This window comes from Lissotriton helveticus, chromosome 2_1 (genome assembly GCF_964261635.1).
Source record: "Lissotriton helveticus chromosome 2_1, aLisHel1.1, whole genome shotgun sequence".
In the NCBI taxonomy this organism is placed as follows: domain Eukaryota; kingdom Metazoa; phylum Chordata; class Amphibia; order Caudata; family Salamandridae; genus Lissotriton; species Lissotriton helveticus.
Window position 1 is genome coordinate 123,715,113 of NC_136059.1, and position 27,791 is coordinate 123,742,903.

Consider the following 27,791-nt stretch of genomic DNA (forward strand, 5'->3'; position numbering starts at 1 on the left):
CTACCTCCTTACAAAATTACATGGATGTCAATCGCGTACCTAGGGGTCTCCGTATTTACACAGTCCCCGCCTATGAAAGTCCAGACCCCATGCTTCTGGAACAGTGGGCGGAGTTGACAGCGGCATTCTGCAAAGCCATGCTTGAGCTACTTGTGAAGTTCGCATGGAGTGACAGAGCCAAAGCGATTGAGGAGATAGCCTCTCTAGAATTGGAAATCGCAAAAGAATCTGATGAAACCACGGTGAAACAACTACGTGAAGAAATGAAAAAACGCCTGGTCAGATACGAACTGAAGATACGACAACGCAAACAAGAGAAGTTTGAGAGGGACGAATGTGATTATATGCAGGGAAGAATTCTAACATTCTCAAAAAAATTTGATGGTCCGAGAAAAGCCCTCAAGAAAAACAAAACCGTTGGACCTGTCGAAGAACCCCCTACATCAGAATCCTCTGCCACAGATGAAGAGCGCTCCGAAGATGAAAGACCAACCACAAGTGAAACATGGAAGAAAACTCCTTTTCATTTGGAGTTCGACCTGATTCGCAGCACTTGGTTGAGAGGAGGGAAGCTGAAACCACCCGAAAAAGAAAAAGACGAAGAACCAGACGAGGTGGGTGGCAGAGGACGAGGAAGGGGCAGAGGAGCAGGACAACAAACCCGCAAGAAAAGAGGCAAGAAGTGGTAGATGAGGGCCTCACCATCATCAATCTCACAGAAAATCCCCTAACATCAGTTGAGGAAGATACCCTAAAGCTAGGGTTAAGCTTCTGTCCAAACCATAGATTGGAATACACCCAAACACGCATCGACATGTTCAATCTGACCCGGAAAATGAAACTGCACAAATTTCATAAATTGAAGCCACAAACTGAGGGTACTAAGAAATCACGCAAGAAAATCACTACATATCCCACTGATGCTTTATCTGTTAAAGATATCAACACAGCGCATGTGTTGGAAGAACTTCGTGCAGAACAGTATGAAGAGACTAGCGATACCAATGCATCGCGAAGGGAGAATATTGAACAACAATCTCCCATTACAAACTTCAAAGCTCCATCTCAATTCAACCCACAGATGCCCTACGATGCAATCGACACTTTTGCGGACGCTGTCACACAAGACCTCATGCATCATAGACAATCTACTGTTAAAAGACCACACGTAAAGAACAACTTTACACTGGCTCAATCAGGGATCCTAACCAACTTGCAGAATAACAAAAAAATAGTGATTAAACCCTCAGATAAGGGCGGGAACGTTGTTCTTTTAAGCTACAACCAATATTGCCAAGAATCTCTAAAACAACTGGATGATCCGAAATATTATCAAAGAGCAACCATGGAACAATACAAAGAAAGCATCCGATTGTACCATCTCCTATTGACAAAATGGCGCAATAAATCCATGTTGGATACAGACGAGTTTTTGTTTCTGCGCAATCCAGAACCTGTATTGCCCACCTTCTACCAATTACCGAAGGTACACAAAGACTGCAAGAATCCTCCTGGACGACCCATCGTCTCCTCCAAAGGGAGCTTAACGGAGAATTTATCAATCTACATTGACTCCTTTCTGTCCATTTTTGTCAATGCCCTGCCTTCGTTTGTGAAAGACACCAAAGACTTCATCAGACAAATCGATCAGGTCATTTGGGATCCATCATACTTGTTGATTACCTTAGACATAACCAGTCTCTACACATGTATAGAACATGAACAAGGTGTAGAGGCTGCCAGACATTTTTTAGACACGAGACCAGCCAAATATGCGCTACATGGACAATTTCTGATTGAATGTCTGCAATTTTGCTTGACTAACAACTTTTTCTTGTTTCAGAATGCCCTATTTAAACAACTGAATGGGACCGCGATGGGAACCTGCTTCGCCCCCAGCTACGCGAATCTTTTCGTAGGCTGGTGGGAGGAGCAGGTTGCCCTAAGAGGTGAAAACCTCAAATGGGCTGGTCATGTCGTTGTCTGGCGTCGGTACATCGACGACCTTTTCCTGGTGTGGAGGGGCTCCTCCACACAGGCTGAGGAATTTATCTCAGATCTAAACACCAATAATTTGAATCTTAGATTCACGGCTGACATTAGCAAACAGGAAGTGCATTACCTGGACTTAAGAGTCTATATCCATCAAGGCAAACTGGAAACAGGCCTTTATCGCAAGCCAACGGCTGGCAACAGTACCTTGCATTATGAGAGTAGCCATCCCTCGAGTCTGATTCGGAGCATCCCGTATGGGGAACTCCTGAGACTTCGACGGAATTGTTCCCTGGAGTCTGAATTCATTAAAGCGGCACAAGAAAGCATCACTAGATTTCTAGTAAGAGGATATGATAAAACTCTCCTTGATAACACCGATAAGAGAGTCCTGAGAATTCCCAGACCACAACTCCTCACTCAAATGCCCCGCTCTATGGATGATGCAGACTCCAAAAACAATTTTCGATTGATAACTACATATTCAGATGAGTTCTCGCATCTACGACAAATTTTGAACAAAAATTGGCACATCTTAAAAACAGATCCTGTTACAGGTAAAGATGTTCCAGAGAAACCTCTCATAACCTTTAGGAAGTCCAAATCCATCAAAGACACCCTGGTACAAAGTCATCTCATGCCACTACCACCTAAATCTACAGGCACACTGAAGGAAATGAAAGGTTTCTTTCCGTGTGGCAAGTGCAAAGCTTGCGATCAGAGCAGAAGGACCCTATCTTATAATGTACCAGGATTAAACAAACCCAAAATGATAAACAAATTCCTCACATGCATGACACCCTTTGTGGTGTATTGTTTGGTATGCCCTTGTGGTCTTCAGTATATCGGAAGCACTGTAAACAGCGTGAAGCTACGAATACTTGAACACCAAAGGGCTATCATGAACAAAGATCCAGCTTATCCTGTGGCACGTCATTTTGCCGAGAAACATGGAAGTAATAGGGAGCTATTACGCTATTTCGGCATTGACCATGTACCTGCTAATCCCAGAGGTGGAGACAGATTACTCCGTCTCCGTAGGCTTGAATCCAGATTCATTATTGATTTACAAACCAAGCACCCAATGGGACTAAACATAGGTGAAGAACTGACAGTACATCTGGGTAAATGAATAATTAAAGCGATTTATTTACTTTCCCTAGTTTGGATCTCTTATGATGAATTCCTGATACCACATATCCCTTACAGTATGGCCTTTACAATTCTTTTCATTTCTTCCTTTACCTCTCTTTTCGCAAAACTGAATTTTGGTTTTAATTGTTGTTTGGAAATTAGCACTTCAGTGAATGATTCATATTGACTTGATGTGATCAGAATGACAAATGAAATAGAACTATGTCATTCCAACCAATACTTGAATAAGAATATATGCATATATAGATATTTGCTATTCGATTAGCTTGATTTTTTTCTAATATCTAGAATTTGCATGATGATTCCAATGTTGATTTGTAAATATCATCTGATGTGCTACCTTACCTGTTACTCTCCGGATAACATTTCACATGTTACCGGAGCCATGCCGATCCACGGCTAGATTGTTTGTATCTCCTATGTTTTTGGAAGCAACTGTGGCAACCGGGCTACGAGAACTATTTCTCTTGGGTTTTATTGCCAGGGCAACGCCGATCCACGGCGATATACATGAAAGTTTCTGGCAATGGTAATTAATCAGTCTGTACTATGCTAATGACTGTTTTATCAATTTTGTAATGATATATATGGAAACACTGCTTTGAGAGTATCACGACATGTATCAATTCTACTCAGCATATATATCCGCTGTTATTATGCATAGTCCAATATGGCTGCCAAGTCTAACCCAATTCTTGATCACTGCTAGAAACGCCAAAAGAACGCTAAAACTAGATGGTGTATGTACTTATAGTCCACCTTTTGTTTCTATGATTTGTTTCAAATAAGCGTCATTGACTTAATGCCGGCGACACTGAGGAAGGACTACTGTCCGAAACGCGTCTGTTTTCTTCGTTGCCGTGTGAAGAATAAAACATCTTTTTGTCAAACCTGGAGTGCTTTCATCCTCTTTCCAGGACGGGAGGGAGTTTAGAAGCTTTTCATACATATATATATATATATATATGTTTTTTAACTACATTAACTGCAACAGTAGGGAAAATGTTGGTAGCGGAGGGGATAACGTTACGATTCCCACTCTAGCGGAGTGGAATAATTTACTATTATCCAGAAAGTGCAACAGTAGGAAAAGTGTTAGATAGCGTAGGGGTATACATTATTACTCTCACTTCAGGGATAGCAACAGTAGGGAAAGTGGTGGATAGTGTAGGGGTAAAAATGACTATTCCCAATCCAGGGATGGCAACAGGAGGGAAAGTGTTGGATAGCGGAAGGGTATAATTTACTATTCCGACTCCAATAAATGCAACAGTACGGAAAGTGTTGAATAGCGGATGGGAATCATTTACTATTCCCACTCCAGCAAGTGCAACAGTAGGGAAAGTGTTGGATAGCAAAGAGGGGTAAAAAATACTATTCCCACTCCAGGGAGCGCAAGAGTAGGGAAAGTGTTGGATAGCATAGGGGTAGAAATTACTATTCACACTCCAGCAAGTGCAACTGTAGGGACAGTGTTGTATAGCGAAGGGGAATAATTTACTATTCCCACTCCAGCAAGTGCAACAGTAGGGAAAGTTTCAGATAACATAGGGGTAAAAATTACTATTCTCACTCCAGTGATAGCAACAGTAGGGAAAGTGCTGGATAGCGTAGTGGTAAACATTACTATTCTCACTCCAGGGAGTGCAACAGTAGGGAAAAAGTTGGATAGCAGAGGGGAAAACATTTACTATTCCCACTCCAGAGAGTGCAACAGTAGGGAAAGTGTTGCATAGCGGAGGGGATAAAATTACTATTTCTAATCCAGCAAGTGCAACAGTAGGGAAAGTGTTTATAGAGGAGGGAAAAAAAAATATCATTCCCACTCCAGCGAGTGCAAGAGTAGGGAAAGTGTTGGATAGCGCAGAGGATACAATTACTATTCCGACTCAGATAGTGCAACAGTAGGGAAAGTGTTGGATAGCATAGGGGTATAAACTATTATTCCCACTCCACAGTTGGCAACAGTAGGTAAAGTGTTGGGAAACAGAGAGGATAAAATTAGTATTGCCACTCCAGTAAATGCAACAGTAGGTAAAGTGTTGGATAGTGGAGGGGATACAATTACTATTCCCACCCCAGCAAGTGCAACATTAGAAAAAGTTTCGAATAGCGGAGGGGAATAATGTACTATTCCCACTCCAGCAAGTGCAACAGTAGGGAAAGTGTTGGATAGCGGAGGGAAATAATTTACTATTCCCACTCCAGCAAGTGCAATAATGGGGAAAGTTTTGGATAGCGGAGGGGAAACATTTACTATTCCCACTCCAGCAAGTGCATCGGTAGGGAAAGTGGTGGATAGCGGAGGGGAATAATTTACTATTCCCACTCCAGCAAAATAATTAACATTAATTAACAAATAGTTAACTAATTACAAATAGTTTACCTCCCACCATATTCCCCAATAAAGCACACCACCAATGTTATAAAACATGACACCATTAAGATAATTATTTAAAAATTAATTAATTAATTACTAACAATTCACTAGCAAATTAAAAACAATTAGTGATAAATTAATTCACACAATTTACTATATAATAACATTAAATAAATAATATATACAAAATATATTACAATTAAATACCTTCCCACCTTACTCCCCTATCAACCCACAACCCACTCTTAAAAAAATGAAACAATTAACATAATTAATAACCAAATACATAATTAATAATAAATGAATGTCTACATTTAACAATATAACATGTTGAATTCATAAATAAAAGTTCATATAAAATATTTAATTAATTATAACTAAATTACTTCCCGCCCTACTCCCCTATAAACCCACAACACGATCCTAAAAAAATGACGCAATTAGCATAATTACCAATTTTTAATCATTATTAGCAACCAATTAAAAACAAATTAATAATAAATTAATTCCCACAATTAACACTATTAAATATTGCATACCGAAAAATGTATTAATAAAAAATATTAATTACTTATTTAAAATTAAATTACTTCCCACCCTATTCCCCTATAAACCCACAACCCCCTATGGAACTAAAACGCAAAATTTACTTTAAAAAAACATTAATAACTTCTAAAAATGTAATACACATTGAAAAACAAATGCAATACTTACATAAAAAAATAGAACACATACATTTAAAATACATAGTAAAATACATAACACTAACTAAAACGACAATATTTTAACTACAATATTTTTGCAAATAATATTAATGTCTTCAATATTTTTTGAAACAATATTACTTTCCTTAAACTCAATATTCTTGACAACGATATTTTGACAGTCGATACTTTTGTATTACGATATTTTACACTCAATATTAGTGCAAGTTGACATAAACAACTCTATATTATGTCTGTTTACCAAATAGTTGGAAAGGCAATGGAGAGTTAATTATGATAGGAGTGCAAAAGTTCTAATTCCGCTCTTTAAAAATACAATGCATCCATCCACTTAGAACAAAAATAATGTGTTGCCTTGTCTACCTCAGAAGCTTCGAAACATCTCAGGAAACTGTTCGAAGTAGTTAACTGCTTTCTCTACCCTCTGCCTACTAAAACATTCTTACCCCCTGTTTGGATCTCTGTGAGGACCTAGTCGGCTTCTTTTATAGCAAAATTCAAGTCATTTATGAATAAATTCCAGGTCGGAGTTGTACTATTCATGCATCTCCTCCTTATACTTTACCGGGTCCCTTCTATCTAAATTACCCCTAATTTCACTTGAGGAATCAGCTACGGAGCTGTGAAAATATAAATCAGGATCCCTCTTGACCCTTGTCCTTCTGCCATTCTCAATCTAGCAGGACTAGTGTTGAACCCCTGGCTGAATAGGCTGCTCAATGTGGTTCCCGCCAGCTGGAAACAAGCTCTTCTTCTCCCCTTGCTGAAGAAGCTTTCTGCTGATCTCAAGGTCTTTGATCATTTTAGACCTATTTCTCTCCTGCCCACAGCTGCTATACTGGAGAAGAATATAAATAAATAGGCAGCTATCTAATTTTCTGGAAGCAAACCATCTGCACCATGATTCTCAATAAGGGTTCCGTGCCGTATATAGCACCAAGACTGCTCTACTTGAAGTATAGGAATATATTAGAGCTAACCTTGATTTAAATACTCAAATCTTGGTACTGCTTTGGCTCTCACCGGATCATTCGACACAGTCTTCCCTGCTATTTTGCTGGTGAGACTGGAGAGGATCGGTTTCGGAGGTCAAGCACTATGCTGGGTCGAATTTTTCATCAGTGGAAAATCTCAGACTGTTTCCCGGCCCTTGTTTACTTCTGAGACAAAACCCATAGTATGCGGGTTTCCACAGGGCTCAACTCTCAACCCTACACTATTTCATGTTTATCTGGTGTCTCTGCATAAATTAATTGAATCTTGGAGAGTGAGAGTTATATCCTACGCAAATGACACTCAACTCCTTTTGGCCTTCCAGAAAAACATGCCTTCACCCCTTGATTCCTTCAAGCTCTGCCTGAAATCCTTGGTGAACTGGATGAACACAAGCTGTCTGGAACCTAATTCAGACAAGACGGAGGAGCTATTTCTTGTTGCTAAGTCTCACCCTTCACCTTGTCTTTGGTGACTTTCAGAGCTGGGGATTCCCCCGAGCCCTGCATCCGTGGTTAGAAATCTCAGGGTGAAATTTGACTCTGGCTCGATCTTTGAGCCCCCGGTTAAGGCTTTATCTTCTTCATATTTTTCAACCTGAAGGCACGGAGAAGGATGCTACATCTCATTACTATAGGGTACCCAATGATGACAGTCTATGTCTTAAAAACCTCTAGGCTGAACTATTCTAACATTCTGTATCTGGGCTTTCTGGCCTTTTTGATTCAGCACCTCCAGACCACTCAAAGCGCTGCTACCTGACTGAGTTAGAAGATCACATATTGATCTTCGGTGACAGGTCAATTGGCTAGTGGACACTAAGACAATACAGTTCAGAGCGCTTACTTTATCTTTCCGAGCCTACCATCTTAATCGTCCTCTTTTCCTTAGGAACCATTTAATACTATTCTTTCAGAAGGGAGATGCTTGAGATCTAATAATCTGAAACTTTTCTACATCCCCCACATTCACAAGGCCAGAAGAAGAGGCAGATCCTTCACCTTTCTGACAACTAAGCTGTGGAATGCTCTTCCTCTTAATTTGAGAAGTATCCCGTCCAAAGCTGCATTAAGAAAGTCATAAAAAAATTCTGTCTTTATTTTTTCCCCTGTTCTCTGGGTGATCTTTACCATCAAGACCAAGACGCCTTCTCTGAGGTATCTGTGCACTTTATAAACCAAATTTGATTTGATTGATTTGAGTCCCCTCCTGAGTGTGCCCTGGTGAAATGATCAATCTTTCCCTGGGAGATCCAGGATGCACCGCTCCTCTTGACCCTCGTCCTTCTGCCATTCTCAATCTAGCAGGACCAGTGGTGAACCCCTGGCTGACTAGGCTGCTCAATGATTCTCTTGACCAGGCGTTGGTTCCCACCAGCTGGAAAAAAGCTTTTCTTCTCCCCTTGCTAAAGAAGCTTTCTGCTGATCCCAAGGTCTTTGATAATTTTAGATCTATTTCTCTCCTGCCCACAGCTTTTATACTGGAGAAGAATATAAATAAATAGGCAGCTATCTAGTTTTCTAGAAGCAAACCACCTGCTCCATGATTCTCAATAAGGGTTTTGTGCCGGATATAGCATCGAGACTACTCTACTTGAAGTCTAGGAATATATAAGAGCTAACCTTGATTTAAATACTCCAGTCATGGTACTGCTTTTGCTCTCTTCGGATCATTCGACACAGTCTAATCTGCTATTTTGCTGGTGGGACTGGACAGGATCGGTTTCAGAGGTCAAGCGCTATGCTTCGTAAAATCTTTCATCAGTGGAAAATATCAGACTGTATTCCTTCCCCTGTTTACATGAGAGGCAAAACCCATAGTATGCGGCATTCCACAGGGCTCGGCTCTCAACCCTACACTTTTTCATGTTTATCTGGTGTCTCTGGATAAATTAGTTGAATCTTGTAGAGTGAGAGTTATATCCTTGAAAAATGACACTTAGCTCCTTTTGGCCTTCCTGAACATTATGCCCGCACGCACCCCTTGATTCCTTCAAGCTCTGCCTGATATCCTTGGTGAACTGGATGAACACAAGCTGTCTGGAACTTAATTCAGACAAGACGGACGAGCTATTCCTTGTCGCTAAGTCTCACCCTTCACCTTGTCTTTGGTGAGTTTCAGAGCGGGGGTTTCCCACAGCCCTGCATCCCTGATTAGAAATCTTGGGGTGAAATTTGACTCTGGCTTGACCTTTGAGCCCACGGTTATGGCTTTATCTTCTTCATATTTTTTCAACCTAAGGGCACGAAGAAGGATGCTCCATCATTACAATAGGATACCCAAAGATGACATTCCATGTCTTAAAAACCTTTAGGCTGAACTATTCTAACAGTCTGTATCTGGGCTTTCTGGCCTTTTTGATTCAGCACCTCCAGACCACTCAAACTGCTGATGCCTGACTGAGTTAGAATATCACGTATTGATCTTCGGTGACAGGTGCATTGGCTAGTGGACACTAAGACAATACAGTTCAGAGCGCTAACTTTATCTTTCCGAGCCTACTATCTTAAGGGTCCTCTTTTCCTTAGGACCCATTATATACCATTCTTTTAGAAGAGAGATGCTTGATATCTAATAATCTGAAACTTGTCCACATCCCCCACATTCACAAGGCTAGAAGAAGAGGCAGATCCTTTACCTTTCTGACAACTAAGCTGTGGAATGCTCTTCCTCTTAATGTGAGAAGTATCCCGTCCAAAGCTGCTTTGAGAAAGTCATTAAAAGAATGTCTGTCATTATTTTTTCCCCTGTTCTCTGGGCGATCTTTACCATCAGGACCAGGATGCCTTCTCTGAGGTATCTGTGCACTTTATAAACCAGTTTGATTTGATTTATTTGAGTCCTCTGCTGAGTGGCCCCTGGTTTGTTGAAATGATCAATCTTCCACTGGGAGATCCAGGATGCACCGCTTTACCATTTTAGGGTTGCCTGCAGGACAGTTCAAGGGACTTATCTTGATTTGTAAAGCGCAAACATATCACCCCTTAATGTTTCAAGGCGCTGGGGACCGTCTGGGAAAATAAGTGAGCTATTGCTCAGAGTCACAAGGTGCTGAGCCGAGCTCTAACCTGTCCCGGGGATTGAGCCGTGAGCCCCGCACTCTGAAGTCAGCCACTCTGGCCGCTGGGCCACTCTTCTCCCCTAATGGTTTCTTCTGGGCCATTAGGGGAGGGACCAGTATCGAATATACGCTGATGACTAAAAAGCCCGCACCCAGATGAGTCCTGAGATCTCCAGTCCAAGCATTTAAAGGATGTATGCCTCTATCAGAGACAAGATTTTGAGTTTTGGTTTAGAGATATACCAGAAAAAACGTCTCCTAGTCAGCAATGTGGGTATATTCTTCAGAATTCATTGGCTCCAAAACATAATAGGCCAACTTGAAAAAAACATCCCCTGCTTGAGTAGCAAATAATCACAGTCTCTCCAGCTACCACAACCTCAGTGTTTGTGAAGAAGAGGGGCCTAATCAGGTCGATAGTTCTCTGTTGTAAACAGTAACAGGCCTGTCCCACAAGACACTCTTATTTTAATTTTTAATATTACAAGGGTTATGGTGATGCAAAATTTTTATTACCACCAGCCGAGTATCTTCTGGCTATTCACACCCATACAAGTGTCAGAAATTAAAACGGTACACACACGGTACACATCCAATCTGTCGTGATACCATCACCCACCAAACAATTTTTGTGGAAAAAGTTTGGAGAAGAGAGTGAGCCCCTCACGGAAGAACCGCCAATCGGGTTATCTGACTAGCAATTGCCAGTATACCCAATTATCATCATCGGTGACTCACTCTCATAACAGTGGAAAATGAAGACGAACACCAGAAAAAGACCGACAACATATAACAGTGCTTCTTCTCAACATCAGCCCCACAATCTGCTGACTGTTCCTATCATAGCAAGGCGACATACAACCTTGCTATTCTTATGTGCACGTATAACACAGAAACCCCTTAGTGAGAAAAGAACACGTGAATCTCACACAGTTCAAATAGAAGAGTTCACTGGCCACTCTGGGTTTATTCTGGGCTGTGAATCCTTCCAAATTAAAAATAACTCACACCATGCAAAGTCTCAGGTGGGTCATAGTCGCCAACATGTTTCGTTGCACTTATTTTCCGCAACTTCTTCAGGGAAAATGGGGGTTACCCACTTCAATTGCCACTTTCTTTCAACACACACCTGGGGTTAGCGTCTCTCATGCATACCTGCTACCCCTCTTAGTCGGTATGGCCGTGTCCTCGAGGATCACGTGTTATTTCCGAAAACTCGCTACCGTCGGGTGTTCCACGCTGGGTCACCGGCACTTCTTACTCTCAACCCCCATTTGCCCTGAAGAAGTTGCGGAAAATAAGTGCAATGAAACATGTTGGCGACTATGACCCACCTGAGACTTTGCATGGTGTGAGTCATTTTTAATTTGGAAGGATTCACAGCCCAGAATAAACCCAGAGTGGCCAGTGAACTCTTCTATTTTAACAGTGTGAGATTCACGTTTTCTTTTCTCACTAGGGGGTTTCGGTGTTATACGTGCACATAAAAATAGCAAGGTTGTATGTCGACTTGCTATGATAGGAACAGTCAGCAGATTGTGGGGCTGATGTTGAGAAGAAGCACTGTTATATGTTGTCGGTCTTTTTCTGGGGTTCATCTTCATTTTCCACTGTTATGAGAGTGAGTCACCGATGATGATAATTGGGTATACTGGCAATTGCTAGTCAGATAACCCGATTGGCGGTTCTTCCGTGAGGGGCTCACTCTCTTCTCCACACTTTTCCCACAAAAATTGTTTGGTGGGTGATGGTATCACGACAGATTGGATGTGTACCGTGTGTGTACCATGTTAATTTGTATGGGTGTGAATAGCCAGAAGATACTTGGCTGGTGGTAATAAAAATTTTGTATCGCCATAACCCTTGTAATATTAAAAATTAAAATAAGAGTGTCTAGTGGGACAGGCCTGTTACTGTTTACTATGGTTTGAGTGGGGGGCGGCCTGCACCCTTTTCTTCCCCCCTGAGGCTCCAGTTAATTAGACACGATAGTTCTCTGTTACCTGTTTTTTTCATTGGAGCTGACTTATTAATAGGCTTTAATTTCATAGTTCAAATGACATTTTTATTTAAAGGATCTCCATTGAGAGCGCTTTACTCTGTTGAACTCTAGAGGAGCTGAGAGCCACAGCCACAGCCAGAAGGGAGGGTCACCTAGGATGCATGTAAGACTAGCCAAGACAGAGGTGAAGGTTTTAAATGGTGGCAGGTTACTGCAGTTGGAAAACTAAAAAGACCACAAAATAGCATGTATGTTTGGAGAAATGCTTGTGTTGCAGCACTACAATACGATACAAAGCACTGCCAAGGACCTAGGCCAAGGACTCAGGACAAAAGCATCCTCTGTCTTGCACATAACACAACACACATGATAAATTCAGCACACTTTACTAAAGTTGTTCTTTACCCTTTAAAACAAGAATTTGGTGAAATACTAGCTCATCTCCAACTTCCCTACTCCAGCAAAATCATGAAAAGTAGGGGAACGAGGCAAACTCAATAGTATGTCAAACAAATTAATCTTCTTTAGAACCTATAGTAATGATTCTTTCCTGCAAGGGGCACTGACTCGGTCTTAGCTACCATAAGAGAAGAATTCCTTCACTCCTTGTATGAAGACAAGATACAGCTTTCATATTCCTCAAGCTCGATGCTGCTAATTGCACAGCTGTTATATGAACATCAAAGTCCACCGTGGGAGTCTTTCCGGAAAAAGTGGCCCACTCCTGCACCTGTCTGGGGGAGCCAACAGTCAATGTGACATCTGAAAATTCCAAGTGTTAAGTACCTACTTTGGTAGTGTTTTTAAAATAATTTTTATACAAGAAAACATTCGGAAACATTGTTACATGGATAGCATATGTTGAGTCAATTACAGATTATACATCGATGTTTGTTTGTTTAACTAACCCCACTAGACATTATTTGTTGAAGATGAGAGAAAGTCAGACAGAAAAGAGCAGGGAAATCACGAGGTGAGAAAAAAGATGTAGGGGACAGCTAGTGAAAGAAATAAGTTCTTTATTAAAAATAACTTCTGACATTCTGTGTCAATGTTGGAGCATGCATGCAGGGCCGACAGGGCTATATTGGTTGCGACCGGCTGTGCCCAGATTCATGATCACAAATTGCTCAAAAGGGTTTCATGAATTATTTTTAGTAAAACTCTTAGAGGCAGATTTAAGTTGCCTGACATCTCTGCAAATCGGCAGAGATGCGCCAGGAAAGATACGGCACGGAAGTTATTCCTTGCGCCACCCATGATGCGCCACACTTACAATGCGGCGCACCATGGCGCAGAATGAACAGATGCGTGTCGCATCTTGGGCGTAAAGTTGGCGCAGTGCTGAAATTGTGTTGCGTGCGGCACGCAACTCCAGCACTTTTCCAACTTGCCCTATCTTTAACGTGGTGCGTCAAGCCTTACGCCTGCTTCAAACAGGCGCAGGGTTTTGACGCATCAGCGTGGGGAAAGTGACTCAGTGAAATCTTGTAGATTTCACTGAGTCACTTTTCAGGGGCGTTCCTGCGACAGAACGCCCCCCCCTGCACCGGAACGCCTACATGAAACCTGACGCAGGTTTTATGTGGCACAGGGCCTTACACCGTGACGCATCTCCATAGATGCGTCACGTTGTAAATGCCTCGTAGGGATGCGCCACGTTTACACCACCTTGCGTGACGCAACAGCGGTGTAAACGTGGCGCAAGGGGCTTGTAAATCTGCCCCTTAGATTTATATGCAGATACTGTGGCAACACTAAATATAAGAGCAGGCAAAAAAGTGCTCCAGTCTGTGAATAAATATACAAAGACACAACAAAGATTCACTGGTTACAAATATTTACAAACTGATTACATATGCATATAGCATTGCAACATGTGGAATCATTAATGATCAGTAACCGAGTGTAAAAATGTCGACGATTCGACCATTAGTGATTTTCGAGGTCTCCTGAGGACAAAAGTCATCTGACTAAACTGCAACAAATGGTAACTCATGATCGATTTTTTTCGCTAGCGAAGAGCGGAGTGGGACCAATAGGCACCACACTCGTTGACACAGCTTGACGAATACTGAGGACATTTAGTTTAGGTGAAATTGCTGACACCATTGAAACATGCACAGGCTGAATGACACATGCCATGTGGATGTGGTGGGGTCATTGGTGCTACTCGGTTACAGTGAATTGTCCAATAAGGATTTTTGACAGAAACTTACCTCCTGACCCCCCCCCCCCCCCCCCCTCCACCCCCCCACACACACACACACCTTTTTCTGGAAATTGTGCACATACAGCTGTAAACATTAGGTGCGATTTCATCTGTCTACTTTTGTCCTGAGGAGACCCCGAAAATCCCTAGGGGTCGAAACATCGATATTGTTTACCTAGGCTACCGATCAAGAATGATTCCACATGTTGCAATGCTACATGTACATGTCATCCTTTTTTGTAACCAGCGAATATTTGTTGTGTGTATATACTATAGTTATTGGCACACTGGAGCACTGCGTCCCCTGCACTTACATTTAGTTGTGTAACAGTATCAGCATATAAATCTAAGAATAGTACAAAAAATTATTTCGGAAACAATTCTGAGCAATTTGTGATCACTAAAGCACATCTTTTTTCAGTAATATAATTTTTGGGGTTAAATACTACCGAAGTAGGTACCTATCACTTGAATGTTGGCTCTCTCAGACATGTGCAGGAGAAGGTCGCTTTTTCAGAGTCTGAAGGTGGACTTTGTTCATATAACAATTATTGACCCTGGTCCACCTGAGCATAGAAAGGGTTGTCCTTGTGATAATATATAGCTAATTACATAGCTGGCCATGCCATATTAGTGGGAAGGCTTACCCAATGAGCAGCCACATCTTGATCTGCTATCTAAATCATTTCTCATAACTACAGCAAACAAATCTGGATCCAGGTGTGAGTCGTCCGGCGTCAAGTAAAGTACTTACTGAAACATCTGTCCCTTTTCAGCTGCTCAATATCTGCATGTACCCTAGCTTCATGTATCTGCATGTGCCATAGCTTCCTGAGCAGTACTTGGAGGAGGTCTAAATGTAGACTGAAGACACCTACAGTTGTAGGACAACAGAACTGGTCATTCAATCACCATTACCCTGTGCTTGAACCATGTGTTTTTCTGAATGAAAGAGTCAAAATTGGGGAAAAAGGAGTCAGTCTGCGCCTGACACATTAGTTTTGATTGGCCCTCTGGTCTCGTATTTCCTTCATCCAAATCCTGTTTGATTGATTAAATAGTATCAGACCCGAAAAATGTGGTTATCATTACAAGTGGAATAATGTTTTGTTACAGGAAGCAGTTGGCATATTTCATTTCATGGTTAGCATTGTGTTAGTACGGTATGTTAGGGGCTTTTGCGAAGTGCACAATTCAGTGCAAGGTGGCCTGTGAAGAGAGCCATACTCCACTGTTAAGACACATTTGTTTCCCTACCAAGGCTTTATTTCCTTCCTCAAGTCAGACTGACCTCTAGTGCTCTCAGACTATGGAACAGGCGCCACTGTGCAGCACCCTCTATTGAGAAGTAGGGACCTACACATCTTATTTTCCTAAACCTGGGCGCGAACAGCGTTATTTGGTAAATAGGGAGAAGGACTCTTGGAGGATCATACAACATGGATTTTCAAATACTAAATTAGCTTTATGCAAGTAAATCGTCTGTTCCTGTGCACAATGAGGCAGTTAATAGGTGGAGTCTTGACCACACTGAGGCAGTGATCTGGCCATCGTATGGACCCTGGTTCACGTGCTGCAGCTCTTTCAAAACTCTACTGACTCTTCATAAATATTTGACCTGACCTGCTGTTGGCATAGCCCATTGTTTTCATTTTGCCGCCATATCTACAAACCTTCCAGGTCACTGTCTGGTAAAAGAAGCCCATGTTCTCAACTTCTGACACTTGTTGGGCCACAATCTCTTGCGTTACACTTATCACCCCAGAACTTTTGCCCAGGGGGCTTCCTAACTCAATCTTTTCTGCAGTCTCAGAAGGTGAAGTTTTCCATCATGATGCTCTCACCCTTATCAGGAATCCATTGTCAGTTTGTTGTGCCCTCGTATGACATCAGCCATTCACACACACTGGTCTGGTGTGTACCTGAATAGGCATTAAGAAGCTAACAGCAATAGCAAGTCAAGTGTCATCTCATTATACAATTAAGTTAACCATTGAAATAGAACGCATTGATAAGCTCATGTGTGCCTCTTGTACTGATAGATTGCAAATTTGATGAGAGATTAAGTGTCCTCCGTCCTATGCTTGGTGCTATATTAAATGTCCACAGACTGGAAAGATGTTCAGAAATCTCCAGAGGGTGAGTATTTGAGCCAGCGTCGACGTGGCAGAAAAGAGGCTGTTCTCATAGGCTGTTGAGATGAAGCTTTGAGTAAACAAAGATGTTCATTAGACTTGTTTTCCTAAGGTAGAATGTTGACTTTTTTCAGCGTGAACCTTGGTATAAATATTGGCTCTTCTGAGCTCCTCAGTAGTGCTGGTGCATCTATCTTCCTGAGCCTGTCTGCACCCACCTGCCTCTGCCTGCACCCTCCTGCCCTGACTACAGTGAAGAGATTAGGGACTGTGACTGAACCATCATGTCTAAAGGAGGTACGGCGACATATCAAGTCTTTTCTTGACATACATGTGTCTACTCATTTAATCAATGTTGCATCTTATTCTGTGCAAGTCTTTTCTTGACATTACATGTGTCTACTCATTTAATCAATGTTGCATCTTATCCTGTGCTGTGATGTGGATTGGAATTAAATGGGAAGTTGTCAATTTATATTACATTTTGTCAGAAATGTTTCTTGCAATAATGATGAAAGTCAAAAAGTATGCTCCCTCCATACACTTTACAAAGGGATGTATGTCAGTACAACGTGATCAAAATGATCGCGGTACTTGACAATGCAGTTTTTACAATGCAAGTCGTTATAACGACTTCCGTTGGGGGGCGCGGATTGGGGATTATTATAATTTTCTATTCATAGTAATGACTTGCGTTGTAATGGCAGTGTGGTAAAGGTCGTGTGGTGTAAACACCACGTTGTAAACAACGTTTACCTTTGCAAAGTGCCTGCGATGTAATTGAACCAGTCTGCAGAAAGCAACAATTATATTGATAGGAAATCTTGGTTTCCTATGGTGCGTATGTCCTCTGTGAGTGATCCAATGGACTATCTTTGCAATGGAAGAGGACTTTTGATGGATCCAAATGCAAAATTACACATAAACAACTTGCCAAAGGCTCCCTGCTCCTTTACATTTATTAAAAAAGATGTTCCTGGTGTATTGCTAGTATCCAGGATCTCCCTCAAGTCTTCTTTCCCTCTGAAAATGCTGAAAAAAGCACCTGGGACTGTATTTTGAATGAAGTGCACTTTCTATTTTTACGCCATGGCGCACCTTTCAAAAGGTGTGCAGAGTGCAGTGAATTGCACTGTCTTACAAATAATGAACTGCCCTCAAGGCAGCACATTCACCTGAACTATGGAGCAGCTGTTTGTAAGCCGCTCTGTGTTTCACATTGCAGGTGGCAACCTGCCCCACAAGAGGGAAGAGAGATCCCCAAGCAAGAGGCTGCAGTGAGTGACTGCACCCACCTGCAGGGGGGATGTCTGGGGGTCCAAGGGCTTTTAGGAGGCACACTGAAATGGTGCCACCTTGTTGTGGCACACTTTAAGTGCGCCTCCTAAGGCATGTTTGCCTCTGTGCCAACGTGAATAATATATAAAAAGGAACAAGGAAACCCTTAAAGTCAGAAGGGACCAAGGGTAGTAGTTTGTAAGAAAAGAAAGTGCTCCCTTACAAAGTAAGTCAGTATAATACCACAACTTGACAATCACGATTGTGTCTGTTGTAGTCTCAATTAACAATTTCTAGGATTATATTAACAATTAGAAAAAACAATACATTATATGAAAAGGTGAGTGAGCAGGACATGATAGGGTAATGGGAAGTCAGCTGATTTTGTTACCACAGGCAAGTGACTTAAAAGTGACTTTTAAGGTGAGAAAATGTAAATAAGCAAAAGTCACAATCCAAAATACATCTTGTACTCCACAACTGTAATTACAGTTTAGAGTTTAAGATGCAAGTTTCAATGACGTTTCGATCCCCAACAGGGTAGGGGTGTCATCATCTGGACTAAACAATGAAATAAGTGCCTGGGAAGTTACTCGTGGTCAGCGTGTTTCAGGAATGCAAAACGAGTGGGTATGGCATAAATCCTCGTGGTGGAAGCTAGAGTCCTGTCCCCATGCGGACGGGTAATGAAAAGATAATTTGCGCTGTATCTGATGAATTCAGCAGGTGTACTAGCGGGGTTAGTTCCAATGAACTTCTGCTTACGTTGGAAGATGCTGTGAATAATATGGCACAGGCACAGCAACAAACGGAGTCCATCCTTCGCATGGGGCTTTGCCTCCATGTAAACCAGGGAACGCACTCTTATGTTAGTATCATTCAGTATAACAGAAGGGGACACACAAGCGTCTTCTGCCCCCCTCTGTAATACTGTAGAACTTCAGGTCGCATAAAGCGGGCACAAACATCCGTTCCCCCAGGCCACAATGTATAATACTGATTCTTGGGCCCTTTTATGAACAGGGCACACTTTCTCTGTTTGTGCCCAGCGCACCTAAAAAATAGGTGTGCTGGGCAAAAACAGGGAAAGTGCGCTCTACTACAAGGAATGCGCTGTCCCCAGGGCAGCCGCAAACTTGTGCTGCCATGGGGGCAGCGCATTCATGTGATAAAAGAGGGACTGCTTTGAAGCCGCTTGTTTTTTCACTGTGCAGGTGGCACCTGTACTTTTAAAGGGGATTAGAGATCCCCCTTGCAGGTGATTGCAGTGAGTGATTGCACCTGCCTGCAAGGGGATATCTCGGGGATCCATGGGACTCCCTTTGCCCCCTGCAGAGGACTGCCATCAGGGGACGCACTGACAGTGCGCCATCTACTAACTTCTTTGCTTCTGCACCTTTGTCTATAATGCGGAACGGGCGCAAAGGCGAAGGGATTCCCACATTTGCATGGGGCCACGCCTCCACGCAAATGTGGAAACGTCATTAAGAGGAAAAGCTCTGACGCTGTATGTGCGCATGCAATTTCAGTTTACAGAAGGGGACGCACAAATGTGGCTGGGCTGTCTGTGCACAGTGGACACATCACCCAACTATGTCATCTGACTCGATGGAGTAATTGGTGCTGGCTATGTGGTAGGCTTAACTGCCGCCTTCTTTCACTAGTGATGAATTGATTTGCAGTGTTTCATTAAACAATTCTGCTCCATCCAATTTGGTATTTTAACTGCACAACACATCAACAATATTTTAATTCTCATTTTTTTATATGCTATTTTATGAGTCTTACCAGGGGCACCTTCACATGGCTCCCAAAAATCAACTGTTAGCACTGCACCACACATGCCACAACATACCACTTACATTTGGCTAAACTCTTTCCAGCTATTGGCTTGTTTGGTCAAGCCTCCTTCAGGCACTGGCATGAATGGACAAGCCTAAACATTTTACAGATATGTATTGTTTCTTTCCAGCAGCCCAAGTTAATGTGAGTGATAGAGTGAAAACAGTACTCGTTTTATTTATTAGTACCCAGCCTTGATAGCATATTTTAATTCAGATTTATTTTGTACAATATTTCTTTTTTCCTTCTCATGCTGACATCTTTGTAATGGTAAACCAATCAATATCGCATGAGCCCCCGCTCTTCCTGTCCCCTTGTAGAGTGATTGCAGGTCTCAAAAAACCAGCTGATTAACTAAGAGTAAAGGCAGTGACTGAGCATGCTGCTGCCCTCGATGGATGTCAGTGGATGTGCACCTGGCAAGGTCATGGCAATGACTCACACGTGTGCTTCTTCCAGGCAGAGTTACGGCCCCTACGGTTACTCACAGAGTGATACCAGCGAGGGGAATCCCAGCACGTCGGACCGGGACAAGCACCGATTCTGCCGAACCTGAAGGTGTCGTAGATGTTTCCACCTCCGACAGGGAAGGTAAGTGTTGTGGAGCCTTGCTCGGGTTTCTTTTTTGAGACTTTGTGCCGTGCAGTAGATTCCTGTCTAGGATACATATGGAAACTAGTATCCTGTTACTGCAATTCTTCAGTTTCCTACCCTTCCTGCTACACCCCACTCAAAAGTGCCACTGAAGCTCCTATCCCCGGGGCCCAGCTCCATTTCCCCCTCACCCATAGCTCCTTACCTCCCATACCCCTTTCACCCTCCTCCTTGCCAACCATCTGCTTTCCACATTTGCCCACAGCTGGCCCATTTCTTTTGCCTTCTGTGAACTATGGCAACATCTTTCTTTATGGTGAAAAATCTAAAAACAATGTTATTTCAAAAAAAATAATTAAGAGTGTAGGTCTTTGGGAGTGAACAGCGCTACATAAGGAGAGAAGGGTGGTAAGTGTTTCATGATTTAAGGTCCAGTGTTTTTATTGGGATCATAACATTGCCTCCTTGCAAGAACCCAAAGCTGTGATTGGTTCAGTATAAAAACGTACTGCCAGGCTGAATACTTTGGATTGTGCAGAAACATATATTTATTAGCAGGTCTGCAATAATATAAGTGCGAGCAAGTACTTCTCTACTAGGATGCTATACTTGAAGTGCGAGCTAGCACTTCAATACTAGGATGCAGTACTTGAAGTGAGAAACTAACACTTTTCTATTAGGATGCAGTAACACTTTTCTATTAGGATGCAGTACTGAAGCGTGAGCCAGCACTTCTCTACTAGGATGCAATACTTGAAGTGCAAGCCAGCACTTCTTTACTAGAATGCAATATTTGAAGTGCAAGCCAGTGCTTCTATACTAGAATGCAGTACTTGAAGTGTGAGTCAGTACTTCTTTAGTAGGATACAATACTTGAAGTGCGAGCCAGTGCTTCTATAGTAGAATGCAATACTTGAAGTGTGAGTCAGTACTACTTTCCTAGGATGCAATACTTGAAGTGCGAAACCAATACTTTTCTATTAGGATGCAGTACTGTCTCCAAAATTCCGGAAGGCAGAGGGAAGCCGTGACGACAGGACGGGACGCTTCTAAAACTATTTTCTCTCTACACCAGGTGCGGAAGCCTTTCACCACATTGTACTTTATATGGTGGCCCATACAAAAGAATACTTGTTCAGGGTGTGAACCCACATCGACCAGTTTTCATTCATAGAAACTTATGAATGCGAAATCCCTTGAGGTTTTTTATTAACTGTGGAAGATTATAGCTCTGAACAGAGAATACACGGCGGCATATTACGTCCGTCATGAGGTCCCAGGAGATCCCCTCTTATTGCGACATCATTTGTCATTAGTGATTTGGTAAAAAGGACCCGATATATCTGCACAATTATTCTTGGATACATTTTTCCATTTTTAATGAAATACGTACAAGGCTTATGAATTTTATACCAGCTAATTGAGAGACGAATATTGTTAGAGACCTGATGAAGGTGGTACATCTATAAGTTCATACCACCGAAACGCGTCAGCACCCTTTTTGTGTAACACGTTACATTCACAGAACCTCCTGATGTCTAAGATTACCATGAGTCTTTTAGACTGAGATCTATTAATATAAGCATTCCATTTAAAGTAACTTTAATATGATCTAATTTGTTCACATTTTGTCTGTCTCTTGCTGCTTGTTTTTATCCTCTGCTATTTTTTTTGTATTCTTTGCAAATTACTTTTTTCTTATTGTATAAATGTCATGTTTTTAATTGTATTTCATTGAAGCAAAATTATTTGAATAAATATGTTATTTTTTACATTGAGTAAAACCACTTTATCGTTGTGTATATTGCAATTGGTTTTGGGGTTCCAATTCATTGTGTTCCATTTGAGTTGTGTGGTAGTCTGAATATATGAGATGTGTATGATTGATTATATTCATTGAATAGAGGCAATTCTAACAGTTCCAAGAGAATCTGGCTGTTTCTGTACTTGTGGTACCCTGTCTCTTGGCAAGTGGGGTCGCTCCCTTGTTCTTTACACTTAAAGAGCAAGCCAGCACTTCTCTACTGTGATGCAATAATTGAAGTGCGAGCCAGCACTTCTCTACTGTGATGCAATAATTGAAGTGCGAGCCAGCACTTCTCCACTAGGATGCAATACTTGAAGTGTGAGCCAGTGCTACTCTACAAGGATGGAATACTTAAAGCGTTAGCCAGTACTTCTCTACTAAGATGCAGTACTTGAAGTGCATGACAGTGCTTCTCTACTAAGATGCAGTACTTGAAGTGTGAGCCAGTACTTCTCTACTAGGATGCAGTACTTAAAGTCCGAGTCAGCATTTCTCTACTATGATGCAATGCTTGAAGTGAGAGCCAGTACTTCTCTATTAGGATGCAATACCTGAAGTGCAAGTCAGTACTTCTCTACTAGGATACAGTACTTGAAGTGCCATCCAGCAATTCTCTACTAGGATGCAGTTCTTGAAAAGTGAGCTAGTATGTGAGCCAGTAGTTCTCTACTTGGATGCAATACTTGCAACAAGACAGTAGCCAACACTAAGGGGCCGATTCCGATCTGGGTCGGAAAGCTCTCTGAGCGAGCCGGATCCGGGGAGTTTTCTGACCGATCTGGACTCCTGCAGTCCAACCGAGTACGATGCTGGTGTATGCTGTCGGACTCGGTATGGTTGGACTCCCATAGAAGTCCAGGGAGCGTGCTCCCAGCGCAAGATGGCCGCTGGACAAGAGGTCGCCTAAGAAGCTCCGGGGCTCGGGATCACAATTTGTGTGTAAATCCCTGCTTATGCCCCCTGCACAACCTCTTCCTCTACCCCCACACTTTGCAGAAGTTCTCAGCCACGCAGCGACCAAGAATTTAAGCACACATCAACAAATACAGTGCTTATGGTTTAAGCCTACCTGTGGACTGCTGCACAGCCGGAATCGACATGGCCACCGATGTCCGCGGATGGCTCTGAATTCGGGTTGCTTCCATCGCTCTTTGGGGCTCCTCCTGCAATCTCATTTTTGGCATCCTTGGGCTGCTACAAAACCGCACCTTCCGTCATCCAACCGCGCACCACGGGGTCTGACGGCCCTGTGAGCTTCACACTCCGAGCTGGGGCTCACCCGGTGCCGAGTTCAAGGCGGTGAGGGGTTGGGCCCCCTCCTTCGACCCTCGGGATCTCTCCGCCTGCCCTCTGCCTTCCCTGCATCTCTGGCTTGATTCAACGACTGCAGGACCTGCCAGGGGACTTGGGGCTGAGGTCACACCACCGGTCATGCGGGGATGCGAGGGTCGGCCTCCTCTTGCTGCCGGTAGATCAAAACTTGACCTATTGCACCCGAGGCGCCTCCCGTGAGTTGTTCCCGTGACATGTTCCCGCCTGTGCTGGTCTCTCCTTGTACCCGCAGAGGCCCGGGTGAAGAAGTGTGAGCTGCGTCTCTGATAGGGGGTACTTTCACTTTACTCTCGTGATCACATTCCCGATGTGCTTGCCTGAGCGGGTGAAGAGAGGACTTTTGGATGCCTAGAATGTGGCGTTCCGCCTCTGGTGAGCCCAAGGTATCTCCTAATGGTGCTAGGTTTGTGCTGCTCCTAAACAGAGAGGGGGAGAGGAAAAGAATGGGTGATCCCTTTTAGTTCACTCCCAGCCACCGGTGATTGTTTGCCTTTTTCCCCTGTGGTGATCTGCAACACAGTCCTCAAAGTGGTTTTTTTATTAACAAAGTTCCTGGGCTATGGCACTTGGCGGGGAATGACTTTGGATGTCCACCTCGGACGCCTGACCTGACTGTATTTTCGAGACCCTTGCGGGAGATAGAGAGTTTACCTGACCTCCATTCTGCCAATGGTATCTTTTGCACGATCTCCTAGAGTATCTTGGATTTCTCTATCGTCCATTTTGTCCCTGGCCTCTTTCCTTGCACAATCTCCTTCCCTACCTCTTCATTGGTTTTTGCTCCCCAGTTCATGAACACTAAAATTGGACTATATCGGCACCTTCATCCTGAGTTATCATTCCTCGACAGTTCCTCCATGCTCGAACTCTCTACCTAGACAGCTTTTTTTTTTCTTTTTCTTTTTTTTTTGCATATGGATCTTTTGTGTTGATTTCTGTACATTCTCTTGCTCTATTATTTATTTCTAGTTTATTAATCTTATTATTAATATAATGATATCTATTATTTTCTTTGAGATTGTCTATGCTGTTCGTACGTTATCGTGAATTGGTGGCCATCTTTGAATGGAGCCCCGTCTATAATCCACTTGATTTTCAATCCTGTTGTTCTTTCACTTTAAACTCTTCCCATCTCTTTACCTTTTATCCCTATCTTATATTTTATCTCTCTCATCTTTGTTCACCCTCAAGCATCCTGCCCATGCTTTCTTCCTAAGCTCGCTATCTGTCCTATCAGATGCTCTCTTCTACACTACCTCTCAACTCTACCCCATCTATATTAACTTTCAATCCTATCCCTACACTATACAATTGTATTTTTTAGTGTGCTTTTTTGCCACTCCCTACCATACCCCCATCTACCTTACCTTTGTTTGCTTCTCATGTTGTAGTTCACTGTACAGAATGTTGGGATATTCATCATTTCTGTATGTATTTTTATTGATTAGGTGCCTCCTATTTTGTATTTTCCCTGTAGTATGCTATTTATGCAGCCTGCACCCTATTTTGTTTGATGTTTACTCTCTTTAGTCGTCTCTCTCACTCCTAATCTTATTCACATCTTTCTCACGCTTAATCTTAATCTCTGAATGTTCCTTTAGATGTGTTTTATTATTGTTGTGTAATTTTGTCTGATTTTGCTGTCCCCCTTTATAATGTTCCCTTGTATGGTTCACCCCCATTTCCTATTTTGTCATTTGCTTTTGGCCAAACGTAACCTTAGTGCGATATTTATGCAGCTTACACCGTATTTCGCTGGTGTTTACTCTATTTAGCTGATTCTCATCCTTCCCATTATTAGTTTACTTCACATCCTTCTCATTCTTAGCTTTAATCCTTGAATGTACATTTGGACGTGTTCTAGTGTTGTTGTTTATTCAATATTACTATGCTGTCTATTGTTGTTTATTTTATTTGATTATGCTGCACCCCATAGGATGTTCTTTGATTTTGTTCTCCCTCATTTCTTTGTTGTAATTTTGCTTTGGCTAAATGTATCTCTTCCCTAGTTCTGCCTTTCTATATCCCTGTTCTGATTAATCTTATGGTTTAATCTGCTTGCTTCTCTCTCCATACTCTCCTAATCATGCTTCCCCTCTCTCTTTCCCCCTCCACCTCAGTATCACCTATCTTGAAACTTGGCCACAACTCTTGGTCAATCTCCTACCCCTCCCATCTCTCCAAGCCTGGTAAAAATAAATTCAAACACAAGCTCCTCAGTCTCTACCCTGAAATCTTATTTGCCGATTACCATAATAGCCTTTACTCCTCCTTAATCACCAACTACATCTTCTTTTCCAAACGCCCTTCAAAATGGAAAAGCCTAGTTTTTCGTCACCTCCACTCTCGCAATATTCCCTACGGTCAGAAACTCTCCACCACTCCCTCTTCCTCATTTCCTGGTGAAATTGATATTTCCATCTTCAAATCTGGAAACATTCTCATCCAAGCATCTGAAAATTACCTCTACATCTTTGAACTCCACTTTTGTGCCTTGTCCCAATCCCTCGCTCAGTCCCTGAACCCCCCTCTCCCACCCCCTCGTCTCCTTGTTCCTTCACCTCCCCCCTCGTCTCATAACCCCCTAACTCTTCTCTCTGATCTACCTACAACCTCTCCCAACTTTGACGTCTACACCCATCCTCCACTGACTACTTGAACTCTCAATACCGTTCCTAGAATTGATACCCCACACCCCCAGCCCCACTTTCCCTCCTCACTGATTCACCCACACTTTCACTCAGCCCTGATGCACACACCCAACCACAGCTGTCCTCCCTAGATGACTGGTATATCACCAGCGCTGACTCCCCTCACCCACGTTCCCCCATATCTCCTCTCACTATCTCCCTCTCCTCCTCCCCTAACCATGATGTTCTCTCCCAATCACTACAAACCACCCCTTCTCTTAACATTATAACCTGTAACGACATCCCTATCTCCCAATCTCCCAGTTTTTCTGCCATTCTCCCATCCACACCCCCTTCTTTCACTCTCACCCCCCACTGTCCCGTACCCACCCTCTTACATCCTTGCCTCTCACCTCTACGTCCTCGCTTTTTCACCCCTCTATCCCCCAACACCACCCTCTTTCCGCCTGTCCCCTCACCCAGTCTTCTTCTTCCTCCCCTGCCCCTCCATCCTCCTGTTGCCTCTCTACCCACTGCCAACCTCAATTAGGGTCTACTCCACTCACTTCTCTTAAGCCTTCAAACTTGGTTGATACTCCTGTTACCCGCACGCTTACTCCTCCCCTATAACCCCGCAGTCTTTAACCTCTGCTGAACACTTCACTCCTTGTGATCTCTCCATGAATAAACCCCCTCCATCCTCCACTTCTTACTACTCCACCTCGTCTCCTCCAACCTCTCTCACGGACCCCCCTATGCCCCCTCTTCTCAATAATTCACTCCAGTCCATTCACCTCTCTCCTTCTGACTCCTATAATACCCCACCCTTTGATGCACTTTATCTTAACTATCTTCCCAAACCTAATGCCTCAAACACTCCTACCTCCTCTGTCCCCCCGCTCCCCAATACGAATCCTCCCACCCATCATAACTCCCTTCTCCGCCCCCCCCAGGTTACCCTCCTTCCTCTCCCCAATCCCCCCTCTTCGATAACTCCTACTCTTCACACCTCCCAAAAACTTTTGATCCACCCCACTCCTCACTTCTTACTCTATCACCCCTTAATGTAGAATTTCTCCTTTCGTCCCTTGTTTTAGAACTTTCCTCCCTCAGATCTGATGTCTCACTCCTTGCAAAGGCCCACTCTTCTGATCACGCACACACATAGGTCCCTTCACTAAACAGCTTATAATCGCACTTAAGCACCCCTCTCAGCTCCCCCATCAACAGCCCCCCTAATACTGGTAACAACGATTATTCTCCACATGGCCCACCCCTCCCCACAAACTTCCTGATCCCACCCAAACCCGTTGAACTTTCCAATGCCCCCCCCCCCCCACTTACACGGCAACTACAATCTCCACTCCCCAACATGCTGCATGCCCAATATCCTTGGGGGTTAACTTTTCTCCAAACTCCCCTGTCTCCCCCCTCCCTCTTTGTCCTCTTGTCCCCCTTGCCCGCAGTCTTCTATCCCAGTTCTCTTGGGAACGAGCAAACTCCCCCTTTACCCGACATCACTTAGACCCCCTCAACAACTAACAACTATCCTCCCTGGTCCCTCCACCCAATACCCTGATTCTCCACCCCTCTACTGCATGTTGATTAACTGCCGATCTGCATCGTACCATGCGACGAATTTTGCGGAAACCA

The 27,791-nt window shown here is 43.0% G+C and overlaps 1 protein-coding gene and 1 long non-coding RNA gene across 3 annotated transcripts in view; one reads left to right on the forward strand and one right to left on the reverse strand.

Annotated features, from left to right (window-relative positions):
• LOC144817784 (uncharacterized) overlaps positions 1-27,791 on the reverse strand; it is a 417,790-nt gene that overhangs the window by 295,048 nt on the left and 94,951 nt on the right. The gene's annotated exons all lie outside the window — the stretch shown is intronic.
• LOC144817783 (uncharacterized) overlaps positions 16,842-27,791 on the forward strand; it is a 109,034-nt gene continuing 98,084 nt past the window's right edge. For both annotated transcript variants that reach the window (XM_078674597.1, XM_078674598.1), the window contains exons 1-2: positions 16,842-16,952; positions 20,235-20,366. In XM_078674597.1, the coding sequence (XP_078530723.1) occupies positions 16,940-16,952; positions 20,235-20,366 (145 nt within the window). In that variant the 5' untranslated portion in view covers positions 16,842-16,939. The remainder of the gene's footprint in view (positions 16,953-20,234; positions 20,367-27,791) is intronic.